The 13286-nt window shown below is 44.0% G+C and overlaps 1 protein-coding gene and 2 long non-coding RNA genes across 3 annotated transcripts; 2 read left to right on the forward strand and 1 right to left on the reverse strand.

Moving 5' to 3' along the window:
• Nucleotides 1-2998: 2998 nt before the first annotated feature.
• Nucleotides 2999-4816, forward strand: LOC136195925 (uncharacterized). The gene is made up of 5 exons (XR_010672020.1): nucleotides 2999-3123; nucleotides 3175-3350; nucleotides 4345-4443; nucleotides 4494-4645; nucleotides 4698-4816. It is a non-coding gene; the product is annotated as an uncharacterized lncRNA (long non-coding RNA).
• A 999-nt stretch (nucleotides 4817-5815) lies between these two features.
• LOC136195959 (uncharacterized) lies at nucleotides 5816-9196 on the reverse strand. Its single transcript, XM_065985441.1, has 14 exons — nucleotides 9139-9196; nucleotides 8487-9088; nucleotides 8282-8436; nucleotides 8056-8232; nucleotides 7867-8011; nucleotides 7707-7821; nucleotides 7612-7641; nucleotides 7506-7559; nucleotides 7420-7461; nucleotides 7309-7362; nucleotides 7174-7257; nucleotides 7075-7128; nucleotides 6774-7003; nucleotides 5816-6725 (listed from the first exon to the last, which is right to left on the reverse strand). The coding sequence occupies exons 2-14, from the start codon at nucleotides 8995-8997 to the stop codon at nucleotides 5902-5904; spliced, it is 2475 nt and encodes an 824-aa protein (XP_065841513.1). The 5' UTR covers nucleotides 8998-9088; nucleotides 9139-9196; the 3' UTR covers nucleotides 5816-5901.
• Nucleotides 9197-9226: 30 nt separating this feature from the next.
• Nucleotides 9227-12565, forward strand: LOC136195960 (uncharacterized). The gene is made up of 5 exons (XR_010672035.1): nucleotides 9227-9373; nucleotides 9430-9540; nucleotides 9598-9703; nucleotides 9756-12274; nucleotides 12334-12565. It is a non-coding gene; the product is annotated as an uncharacterized lncRNA (long non-coding RNA).
• Nucleotides 12566-13286: the final 721 nt, after the last annotated feature.

The following is a 13286-nucleotide window of genomic DNA, read 5'->3' on the forward strand; positions in this document are numbered from 1 at the left end:
TTTCGAAGCGCTGTTTAGTGCGCATGCTCTTCCGCCATTTTGCCTGGCTCCCTCATGGACCGCGTCAGCGAGGAAAAACTTTGTCAAGCCTCTGAGCTTCTGTCAGAGGCGCTGCAAAACGCTTGTAACAAAAGTAGCAAAAAGTAACAAAAAGTGACAAAAGTACGAGGAAATTTTATCTGCGAATTACTCTTAAAATAACCGCAGGTAGACGGAAGCTGGGAAAATTACGGAATTGGTTATCAAGAACGTTTATCATCAGAACAAAATGATGACTAGACGGAAGTGGTTGTTCCTGAAGTCAATTTGCCGCTTTCGAGAGAAAATTTATCTCAGCTAGATAACGAAGTTGATCATTTGCAGGAAACCTATAACTATCGAATCGATGTTTACGTTCATGCTCGTTCATTCCTGGAAAGATTATTATTATGATAAATAATTAATGCTATGTCGTTGTCTATTTCCAAGGTTAACGCTACTAATTACGTTTGTAGTAATAAAGCGGTAGAAATGTAGCGGAAGAAATATATAGCGGTAGAAATATAGCGGAAGAAATAAAGCGAAAGAAATATAGCGGTAGAAATGTAACAGAAGAAATAAAGCGGAAGAAATAAAGCGGTAGAAATGTAGCGGAAGAAATCAAGCGGTAGAAATATATAGCGGTAGAAATGTAGCGGAAGAAATCAAGCGGTAGAAATAAAAGGTAGCGGAAGAAATAAAAGGTAGCGGAAGAAATATAGCGGAAGAAATATAAGGTAGCGGAAGAAATAAAGGTAGCGGAAGAAATAAAAGAACCATTTATGGCGCGCCATATACTAATACTACTAATCGACCCTCTGTAGGATTTTTCTCCATTAGTTTAGGTTGTTTGTCTAGCGAGCGGCACTTGTAGAAGCACCCTTTGTAGTTAGAGGAAAATGCCACTTGCCGTGACCACGTGGTTCTGATGAACGCGTGACGTCACGATAGGTTGTGAAGCTCTCGGCGCTAAAAAAAAAAAAAAAAAAGGAAACAAATCTGTTGTCAAGAGATAGGAAGCCGTCCACTGAAAGAAACTTGTGCTTTTGGAGTCCTACTGTACCGCTAATTCGTGCAACATCCCTATGCCATAAATTACCTAAAGAATAGACTTAAAGGGAAAGACTTCTCTTCCCGCATATCATTCCAGCGTCACCTGACCTGCTCTTTTACGCAGTAGATAACACGAAGTCTTCTCCCCTACCGAGGAAGAAGGGACTGGCTTGCGAGGCTAAGTACACTAAAAATTAGTACAGAGCAAACGCAGAGTTAGAACTTACGTCAGTTGACGTCACGTACCGTCGAACGCTCGTCGTTCTTCTTCAAGTTCAATCGTTCCTGCTGAAGCTTTGACGGTCTTCTCGCGCCCAGAAGTAAGTCCTGACCATATATCTACTCTGTACTCCAATCGTCGTGCTGTTCGCGGCCTTCGATCGAAGACCACGGCGTCATCAGCAATCCCGGATAACGTCGCGTCGTTTTGTCGAGTACTGTAGAACAAAATCCATCCGATTTCCTTCAGCCAGCTCGTGTAGCTTTGTTCGATCTATAATTCAGCCGGATGTGGATGTACGTTGACTATTGTTCCGTGGTATGGGATTCTGGGTCAAATTCAATCTCTTCTCGACTTCGGCAAATTGACAAGCGATGCCTCCGTCTCATTGCTGGTATCCGATTCCATGAGCCTACTGGTGATCTTCCAACTTTATTTACTCGTTTTCATCTACACCCGTATGACTTACGTCATCAGTTCTTTCTTGCGTTCGGTGGAGTTACCTCTCTAGCGTCATCTCAAATTTCTTCCCGTTTTTTTCCTACATCTTCTGGTGGCTATAATACTCGTCTTTCTCAATTTGGGGTAAAAATTACTCGTCCCTCCACAAATGCTCTTCGATCAACGTCTTTTTATCGTGCTCAGTCTTATTGGAATTCTCTCTGTCCCCTTTTGTGGTCTGCATCTGACCTTAAATCATTAAAGTTCGTCTACGATATAACTGTTATGTCCAAAAGATCTAATCAAAAGGTATATTTTTGACATTACTTATTTTGTTTGTGGTAGATAGGTAATTAGTACGACACCCGGTAGATCGACCAACACGTTTCGAGGGTTGTTCCGTCGTTAAATAAATTAATTATTATTATTATTATTATTATTATTATTATTATTATCTTTGAATCACTCGCACAAGGGAGCAGTGCCCAATTTAAAGGGCCAACAAACACACAGAAACACCAACAAAGCAAATCAGACACAACGATAACCTATTTCAAAACGCCCTGAAGCCAAGATTTAATATCACTATCACTATCACTATCACTAGAAACGCGTTGCGCTTACCGTTTCGCGCCTTCGGCTTCGTGATGGCGCCCCCTGCGCGTTCGATTTTTCGATATCGAAGCCTAAACGTTTCGCGATCGTTCGTTGGAAGAAAAGATTGGACGATTCATCGGCCTTACCGCGTTGCGCGATCGTGGCTGCTTCGTCTCGCCACCTTTGTTCGGCCGAATGAGTCCGAATATACGCGCCTTCGTCGTCGGGGTCGTGTGCACGAATGAGAGTCTCGAGCTCTGCGTGTGAATGTTGTGCGTTCGAGGTCTCGTTCTGTCGACCAATGGGAGAACGAGCTGCCGTCCCGGGGCTTCGTGTTTGGCATGTACGAGTGATTCGATTAGCTAATAATAGCCGAATTGAGAATTGTACCTGTCAAGTATTGACTGGAAGCGTCATCGGGACAACGCCACCTCGCGGTCATGCCGCTCAACGACACGTCCACCATTCGTCCTCCGCTATAGTTGCATGGAGCACTGACAGCGCACAGCGTACTCTGTACGAACAGGAGATGGACTAAACTATAAAAAAATTTCTTGTTGACGCGCAGAAGAGACCATTAGAATACTTATAAAAAGCGCATTTTAAAAAATAAAATTACAGTGGGTAGTCTATGCCCGGGTCTTTTGGACGAACACATCACGTGACGATCGAGACGATGTTCGCGAAGAAAACAGCTCCGTTCGGCTCGTGGAAGTCACCGCTTAGCGCCGCTGACATAGCGGCAAATTTATCACGCATCGAAGAGCTCTGCGTCGATCGGAAGGCAGATTCTGGTTCGAAAACATCAGCTTAGGCTTCCTAGCTACGGCGAATTCTCGCTCCAGGCACGATCTATTGGTCGGAGATGCGTCCTTCAGACGAGGGACGCAATCGCGTCTGCAGTTGGTCGCGAAACGATGGCAAAGGGACCCTGGCAAAGTCGTGCAATGGACGAAGGGAACGTTCAACGCACGCACTCGAGTCCACGAGTACGGGGGCGGCTCCTTCTTCGTTCACTCAGGTATATAAGCACGGATTGTAGAGAACTGGATATGAAACGCACGCACGCTAGTGGGATCATCCGTGACATGGTCACGTGACCGATCTTGCCCGGATTGCTAACCCAGTTGCCTCCGTTGCCTCCCCGGTTTGACAATGGCAAAATTCGCACATGCTTAGTCCTTAACGTTTTCATGAAAAAACAACCCATTTTTAACTAAGCAGTGACAGGTAACATTGAATTGTTCCCAAAGGTCACGGTACAGTAGTGTAGAGAACCGAAAAGTAGCAAAGCGCAGAGAGACTAACTATTAGAAGCTTAGAGGAAGCATACCTAGCCTTTCTCGCTCTGCTGCTTGTCTGTTAATTAATTCCGCTCAGCATTTTTTCGACCTCTTTCTAGCGCAAACCCGCTCGTTCATATATTAGTCGGGGTTGTAGGGCCATTCTACAGTGGCAGTTCTATCTACTAAAACTACAGTATGCGGCTGACTCTCTACAGTTCTCCCAGAAATGCTACACAAACTCCTTCACCATTCCGAGCATAAAAATGCCCGTACTCGGCTATAACGCGACGAAACCGGCCTTGCTTGTGGACAAAGCCACAGCAAGGATCATTATTAAACCGTTCCTTATCTTACTGGCGACGCAAACGTAAGCGAATTGACGAAAACGCTACACAACCCCTTCCGAAGTAGGTCTCGTGAGAAAACGCGTGAAAACGCTCTTACGAAACCTCCAATAATTTAGGCAAATGGTGCGCTAGGTACTTCGAAGATGTAGGCATCGATTTACGTTAATCATAGACGGGTGGCGATTAATCCCTTTAGTCAAACAGGACTTGAGTGTGCCAAGCACAAGCGGAGACACGGGGGCGGGGCATGTCACGGATGATCCCACGCAACATACGGTAGCGTGCGTGCGTTTCATATCCAGTTCTCTACAATCCGTGATATAAGCCACTGGGTTTATTTATAATGCGAAGTCATTTGATTTATGCTATTATTTCTCTCTAGGTGTTCTTTATTTCAGCAATTTCGACGACCAAGTCTTGTATAAGTCTAAATAAACGACTTCAAACGCCGATCCCATTCCATTGACTCCAGCCGGCAAAGGCAGAAAAGATTATGACGTCATATTTTCTGATGGAACAAGCTTTTCTTAGGCTGGCGTTACGCCGACGGGGTGTACGCGAACGAGCGCGTTTTCTGTGTGCGCGAAGACCACGGGGAAAGTGAGAAAGCCGATCCGAGGGACGTCAGAAATACATTGGTCTCATTTTCTGTTCAGTCGCCTATGCAGGAACAGTCCGTTCTGGTAAAGACAAGTGGCTTATGGTGTACTGTTTAACTTTTTAATCTCAATGTAGGGGGAAGGATGCGATTTTTATTCGTCGCCTCGCGTCTCTCACGACAGCAAAACGCTTGCCTGGCTTCAGTGGAATTTTCCTAATATGGTGCACGTTTCACCTGTTCGCAGTCATTAGTGTTCAATGAATAAATAATAATAATAATAAATATGTGGTTATTGAAGTACTGGTATCTTGGTGTATAGACCAATCCTTCATAGAGACGCTTTGGCACTAGTAAAATATTGTTCTGCCAATGAATATATATATTCATTGTCTTTAGCCATGGGACAGTACTGAAATCTTGTGCGCCGAATTAATTGTCCGAGAACGGTTCATCCATTGTGCAAGACACCAGACGAAGAGTATATACTTCAATACAGATTATCCACGTACTGTATATATATATATATAGTGTTCCTCACTTTCTCTTCAAATTTGTGGTGGCGAGAATATCAGCGTCATGACGCCCGTGTGGTCGCCTAGCGACGTTCTCCACTACGTCAGCGACGAGTCGAAATGGTGGAATCTGTACAGTGAATCATCGGGCGTGTTATTCGAACGAGAGCAAGAACTCGGCATGCCCCATTGGCTTTCGGTCACCGTGGATACTCGTTCAATCCGAGAAACGCCAATGAAATAATTCTAACCTACGGTGGCGTAAGTGATTAAATACATTCATAGGATAAAGGTTTACGTTTTTCCTAGGAGCTCTCTCTATTCGATGTCGAGACAAAGTCATCGTAGTCTTTCGATACGGGCTTTCATGCCCACGCACTTCCGTTCTTCTGCTCGGACGGTCACGTGTTCGTTCTCGCTTTCAGTGCCGTTCGCCTTCCCGCATTACTCGACGTGAACGTGACCTTGTCACCGACCGGATAGCTATTCTCACCATTGAGAACGAGCCACGAGCCACTCCTTTTGAGCAACACCGCCAATTTCTTGACAGACGACTTGAACTCCTTGCGAGTCCGACGGGCGACTTCCAAGCAAAACGACGACGAGATAACGTTGAACGCTCTGTCACAGCCATCACTTCCGAGAGGTTCGTCGTCGAGAATTTGACTTTGAGTTTACGATTAACAATGTATACGATGAGATAGCAACTGGCCAAAGTTAGCGCTTAGCCATTCGGCTAGTTCTAGTTTATACGGAATCAAAATTTCAAATACGTCACATAAAAACCGCTGTTCAACGTACAACACGACTACAATACTCGACCTATCTAAAAAAGGACTTCAGACAGTACAACTTTGTGGCGACGATTCTCTCCCTCTCCTCCAAACTTTCCTTTTACGAGTCTCTTCACTGGGGGAATGCCCAAACGTAGCAGTTCTGCTATTTCTCTTCTTAGCGCTGTTAGGCATTCGCCACTCGTAGGACGACGTTCTACTCTGTCTTCACCAGCAATCATTCTTGAGCAGATTTCGTGCAACTGAGCACGATTGACTAAGTCGCTTAGCTGGCCACTTCTCTCCTCCGGAATCGGTCCCACTCCGGTAAATATTTCAACCAGCGAAACGCCCAGACTATAGACGTCGCTGGGTAACGAGCTGTGTCCCGACGTAGGTGCCATTCGTTCTGGAGCAAGATAATTAGGGCTGAGAGGACCGGCTGATTTGGAGCTGTCTAGCAGGTGGGCAGCTCCTAAATCAGCGACTTTGACTCTCATATCCCTCGTCACCAAGACGTTCGTCGGACGAATATCACCGTGAACGTAGGGACGGGGAGAGAGCTCGTGGAGATACGTAATAGCTGACGTCATTTCGACTGCAATTGAGAGCTGCTCATACGTAGAGAGATAGGAGCCGGAGAAGTGAGCGGCATCCATCACTTCGCTAACCGATCCCTCGAGTAATTCGGAGATGATTTGGAACGGTAGACCTGGTCTCATTATAGCACCGCACACACGTACGATGTTTGGGTGGTGGAGTCGACTGGCCGTGAGAACTTCTCTTCGAAATGTGGGAATCGTTCTCTCGGTCGTTATGAGTTCGTGGAATTGCTTCACAGCCACGTCCATGCCGTGCCAATGGCCAATGAGCACGTCTTGATTAATTAATGTATAAGCATAGTTCTAAATTGGTTTATTTTTACCTGCATATGCTCCTGTTCCAAGCTTGTCCTGAGTGAGTTGTATCTGCTGCGGGCTAATGTTTAGAACTTGAACAAATTGGTCGAGACTGCGTCGCGATTCTTGGAGCGAGTCTTGAAGAGTCTGACGCTGAGACTCGAGCTCTTGGCATCGTGATTCCAAAGCTTGACGTTGAGATTGAAAAGTTTGGCGTTGCGACTCAAACGTGTGACGTTCAGCGTGAAGTTGCGTTCTGATATCGTTTTTAAAGGCAAAAATTAATAGGTTAAATTGAATATAAATTCAGAATAGGTCGGAGCATACTTTTCCGTTTCATGGGCTTGGCGTTCATCATGGAGCTGCATCCTCATTTCGTTCCTAAAAACAGCCAAAATAAATAGAATAGATTGATGTCGTTTTTACTTTTCCGTCTCAACAGCTTGGCATCTTGCTTCCAAAGCTTGACGTTGAGATTGTTCATCATGGTGCAGCGTTCTTATTTCATTTCTAGAGAAAGGAGCAGTAATTTTTGAAATATAAGGGTGATGTTGTTTTGACCTTTCCGTCTCAAAAGCTTGGCGTTCATCATGAAGGTGCCTCCTTATTTCATTTCTAAAAACACAAAAGTATTTCAGAGGCTAATCTCTCATGACGAAAGAGTAAGATCACTTTTCTGCTTCATGTCTTCTGCTCTCAGTTTCCATGGCATGTCTGAAGTCATTATTTAGAATGACGCCATTTTGTTCAAAATTCACCTTTGTTGTTGAATTTGCCTTTGAAGATCACGGCAACGAGCATTCAGTTCAGCGCTTCATATAAATCGCATATAAAATGTAGATATGGAATTAGCAAAAGTCGTACTTTCCAGCTTGAAGAATGTCGCATTGTTCTCTATCAAAGATGAGCCACATTAGTTTGATATTGAAATCTTTGTTCATGCAAAACATCATGTATACCGCATTCTTTCCATTTGTTGGTCAACGTCCCGGATGCGAAGTCTACCATCTGAAATTGACGTAGATGTAGCGAGAAGAAGAGATTCAATTTTCGTGTAAGATTTGTTTGAAGGACCTAATCAATGAATTGATTATTGAATCACAAATTGATTCTAATTACCAAGTTTAAAAATTTTCACGATCTGATGACATTCTCCTTTTCTGTCTTCACCCCAAGAAAGAATGAGATGGGCAGAGCCGTCTTCATTTGCTACACAGTGAAGGGTGTGGTCCCAAATTGGTGCCACATCCGGGGTCAAGTCCATCTGAATTCATATAATTATTGATCGCAATCAAATCAATAATGTACCTTGTGTGATTTTTGCTCATCAAAATCAATTATATATCCGCTGTCTAAAAGTTCTTTCCTATAACCGCCGATCATTAGAAAGCAATTCTTTCTTTCGAATCCTCTTTTAATTATTCGACATATTCTGTGGGAATGTCGAGCGGATGGTTTTGGAAGGAAATTGATGTTAATCCATTTCTATTACAGTACAATTTATTAATTTTTGCCAAAAATAATTATGTTTTACCTTTTCTCTCAAATCAATTATAAATGCATCATCTAAATATTGCCCACCACTGTACCCTCCATGAAGTAATCCTCGATGTTGATCCATCGTTTCCATGGCAGCCCACGCACGTGGTTGTGGTCTTTCTCCACTTAATTCAACATCAAACCAATATCCTATTCATCAACGTTTGAATTATTCCCAGATTTCATTTCATGAAATTTACCTTTTTCTCTTCCTTCCTCAAATAAGAATTCGTAAATCTCATTATTCACTGCCCCAATGCATTGTGCTCCTGATTGGAGACGATCTCGAGGAATGCGTCCGCTGAATCCCCCAAACATGATTATTCTTCCTCCAATGGCCCACAAACAGCAGGAGTAGCGTTGCCATGGTTTCTTTCCATGGATGGGCGTTGCTACTTGGATCCATTTCATTTTCTTCGGATCCAAACCAAACACCTCTCCCAGATAATCCACGTAGCTTGCCTTCTGTCCCCCGTACGAATACATGATCCCATTGATGACCACGCATCGCGATCCGATGCAAGGAGGAGGAATATTCTTTCCGTCGGCGAAACGGCGAATCCATTTCTTCTCTTCTTGGACGTTACAAGTCCAAATTTCGTTGCGAGGGAAATAATATTTTCCCTTCTTTCCACCGAAGAGATGCAATTCATTCCCGATCAACGCACTCTCGTGTTCAGTTCGAGGCTCAGGAAATGCGACTTTGGCCATTTCGCTTTCAATTAAGAAGCGGTGAATGACGTTTCGATGTCTGAATGAAAGATTCACGATCTAAGCCGACCTTATAATTATTTCACGGAAACTAAAAGTCATTCCAATCACATGAAGAAGGAAATTTAATGCCATTCATACTTCGTTTATTTCTATTCCGAATGAAGGAACGCCCAGGAAAGGCAGAATGATCTCAATGAAAGTGAATCCCCGTATAATCGATCTTTGTTGTTCAGCTCGACGTTAGTTCGCGTACTCGATCTCAGAGACGTCGTTAATCTTTCCTTACAACGAATCGTCGTACAGTTGGCAGGCGGAAATCTGATTCGCCGAACCGAAGTAGAGGAAAAAGAACGGACGATGTGTCGTTAGATAGGTACAAGCATTCGAAGCGCCTTTTCTGGTCTTTAGACACGTTCTGTCTTTGCAAAGGATGCCTCTCAGTGGCGCGGGGCCGTTCGCTCGAAGGCGAACGATCTTTCGGAAACAGCCCCGAAACAGCCCCGCCCCTTCCTCATCGCTTCATCTCGCATCCGTTCCCTGGTAAGCAATCGCGCGTCTATCACTGCCACGCTTCCTCTAATTTAGTTTAAATTGAAGATTTCTACGGCATCCTGACGACGTTTTATTTTGGGGTCCCCATTTCAAACCCACGGTCCATCGTGCACTCTTCTCGCTTCAGCCATGCGTCACGCGCTTCAACAAGGTAGAGAAGACTATTGTGTATGTTATGCGTGACTACCTATTTCTCTTTCTAGTTTCTACGTCGATGTCTTGTCGGAACAAAGAATGAATGGATCATACGGTTTGTCTCATTCCTTTGGGGGTCCCCAGTGGTGTAGGCGTGTACTTAGGGGTCTGGGGCCTCTTTGCATTGTACATAGAGAGATTGACTGCGTTCTGTGCCACTGGCCCCGTTTTGGGCATAGACTGATTTCTGACCAAATCTAAACATTAGAGTTTGATTTCTGACAGTCTAATCGAGGGAGGCTTGGGGCTCATGCGATGGCTTAGTGGCATAGCATGCATGAAACTCTCCTATGTTATGTACGAAGCAAAGAGGATACTGTAGAAGGGAAAGCAGTCGCTTGTAGTTGAGTTGAGAACGTATCAGTTCTCACTGCATAACTACGATAGTGTACACGGGTCCCTGCCTTTCATTAGGGTTTAGTTGGCGGCTGCTAGTAGGTTAGGGCGGTGTAGAGATTAGTAGGTTCTAGCTCCCCTCCCTCAGACGTTAGCTAGCAGCCGCCACGTGCTTTAGACCATTTCTCAAAGGATTGACAGGTAATCTAGATTAAATAGAAAATATGCGTTTTCCTTGTAGTCTTTTTCCTATCGTTTCTGAAACGTGGAGCCCTAAGAATGAAACTGTCTTCTTGTGGACGTTGTCGCTTGCTTCTCTCGCACTGATAACCTTTGAAAGTGCTTCTGGAAAGACGAAGACGGCTCTTACGCATAAGACGTTTAAATTCTATAGGGTTAAATCGATGACCGTCCGCACAGACGAGTTTCAGCGTCGAATCGGATCCCTTCTTACAGATATTCTTGGAGTTCTTGCCTAACTATGAGCCGTTTCAGTATTTTCAATGCTCTTCTCCTCCAGCAGTTTATCCGTCAAGTGTTTCCAGTGGTCTATCAGCTTGTATAGCTTCTCTTCTGTGGATCACGAAATCGTCCACTCTCTCTACTCAGCCTCGCGTTTTCACTTACAATAAATTGTCTCTTTCAATGCACGTCACCACCATTAATGATAAAGTCATAAGTTGACATCACAAACACATTGTAAGTATAAGAACAAATGGATAAAAAAGTTCATACAAAAAATCTAAATAAGTACGTCAGACAAAGAAACGATGTGACGACGATTCTCTCCTTCTCGTACGAATTTTCCTTTCACCAATCTCTTCTTGGAAAGGAATCCGGCGCTTTGAAGTTGATCGATGACCCTTCTCAGAACTTGAAGGCATTCTCCGCTTGAAGGACGATCTCTCACTCTGCCTCGCCCCGCGATCATTCTTGAGCAGATAGTGTGCAACTCATCTCGATTCATTAAGCGCCTAAGCTGATTGCTCCTCTCTTCGGGGATTGGCGTCACACCAGTGAATATTTCTATTAGCGAAACACCCAGACTGTACACGTCACTAGGCAATGAACTGCGTTGTGACGTAGGTGGCAATCTTTCAGGAGCAACGTATAGAGCACTCATAGGGCCAGAAGATAGAGAGCTATCCAAGAGATGAGCAGATCCCAAATCAGCGACTTTGACTCTCATATCCCTCGTCACTAAGACGTTCGTTGGACGAATATCGCCGTGAACGTAGGGACGGAGAGGGAGCTCGTGGAGATACGTAATAGCAGACGTCATTTCAACTGCAATAGAGAGCTGCTCGTAAGTAGAGAGATAGGAGTCGGACGTGTGTGCAGCGTTAATCACTTCGCTGACCGATCCCTCGAGTAATTCGGAGACGATTTGAAAAGGTAGGCCCGGTCTCATTATTGCGCCGCACACTCGCACGATGTTGGGGTGATGGAGTCGACTGGCCGTGAGAACTTCTCTTCGAAATAGAGGAATCGTTCCCTCGGTCGTGATGAGTTCGTGGAATTTCTTCACAGCCACGTCCATGCCGTGCCAATGACCAATAAGAACGTCTTCAATTAAATATTCTGTTATTCGAAAATTGGTAATTTGACAATTTTACCTGCGTATGCTCCGGTTCCAAGCTTTTGAGTGAGCTGAATTTGTTGTGGATTAAGAAGCGTTGAATGACGTTTCGATGTCTGAACGAAAGAAATTTTCACGATCTCAGCCGACGTTGTTTCACAGAAACTAAAATTCATTCCAATCACCTGAGGAAGGAGGTTTAAAGCCGCACCTACTTTGTTTATTTCTATTCGGAGTGAAGGAACGCCGAGGATGATCTCAATGAAAGTGAATCCCCGTATAATCGACTTTCCTTGTTCAGCTACATCTCGACTTTAATAGTATTATTGATTGTTCTTTTAGATGAATCCTCTCTAGTATCTCTTGACAGATTGTCTTGGTACTGAATCTATAGGATTTCTAATGATGCTCTACGGAGCTGTCAACTCTTTGTCTGAGTTTCTCTGCGGAAAGATTGCTGTCTACATTGGATGATTCTATCTGCTCTTAATTGCTTTTGCTATGACCTTTGCGCTCATAATTTTTCTTATTGTGTGGCAGCCAACTGCTAACGTAGCAGTATACCTGCCCTCTGGGCAATATCGGATGCTATTGCTTCTACTCAAGAAGACTGTAGGCTAACATACAATCATCATTTCAATGTTATTTGAGGCTTATAATTTTGCCTTTAGCTTCTTTTGGAATCTTGTTTACTGATAGAAAAGAGGCAGCATTTGGAAGCTATTTGTTCTGGCGTAGCATCGGATTTTCTGTTTCTTTTGCTTACAGCGGCGCTCTCAGCCACAGAATGCCTGTGAAGTTGGGCATTCTCGTGTCTTGGATACGCAACTCTCGAGGCAAGTGAAAGACAAAAGAAAAAAAAGAAAACTCTTCTTGATAACAAGACAGTTGTACAGTGACAAATTCATATTATTCTGGTCTAATCGATTCATGGTTTGGTTTAATTAAATGCTTCTTTAGAATTCAATACAATTTAAACGTCTTATGCGTGAGAATTATGTCTTCGTCTTTCCAGAAGCAACTTCAAAGGTTATCAGTGCGAGAGAAGCAGACGTCAACGTCCACAAAAGAACAGTTTTATTTTTATGGGCTCCACGATTTAGAGGAATATATGAAACGATAGGAAAATGACTACCAGGAAAACGTATATTCTCTATTTAATCTAGATTACCTGTCAATCCTTTGAGAACGGTCTAAGGCACGTGGCGACTGCTAGCTAACGTCCGAGGGAGGGGAGCTACAACCTACTAATCTCTGCACAGCCATAACCTACTAGCAGCCGCCAACTAAACCCTAATGCAAGGCAAGGACCCGTGTACACTATCTTAGTTATGCAATGAGCCATGGTACGTTCTCAACTACATGCACTACAACCGACTGATGTCCCTTCTATACTTTTTGCCTCGTACATAGCATAGGAGAGTTTCATGCATGCTATGCCAACTAAGCCATCGCATGAGCCCCAATTCGCCCTCGATTAGACTGTCAGAAATCAAACCCTAGTATTTAGACTTGGTCAGAAATCAGTCTATGCCCAAAACGAGGCCAGTGGCACAGCACGCTGTCAATCTCTCTATGTACGATGCAAAGAGGCCCCAGAACCCTAAGTAAGAGAAATAGGTAG

The sequence above is a fragment of the Oscarella lobularis genome, chromosome 15 (genome assembly GCF_947507565.1).
Source record: "Oscarella lobularis chromosome 15, ooOscLobu1.1, whole genome shotgun sequence".
NCBI classification, from domain to species: domain Eukaryota; kingdom Metazoa; phylum Porifera; class Homoscleromorpha; order Homosclerophorida; family Oscarellidae; genus Oscarella; species Oscarella lobularis.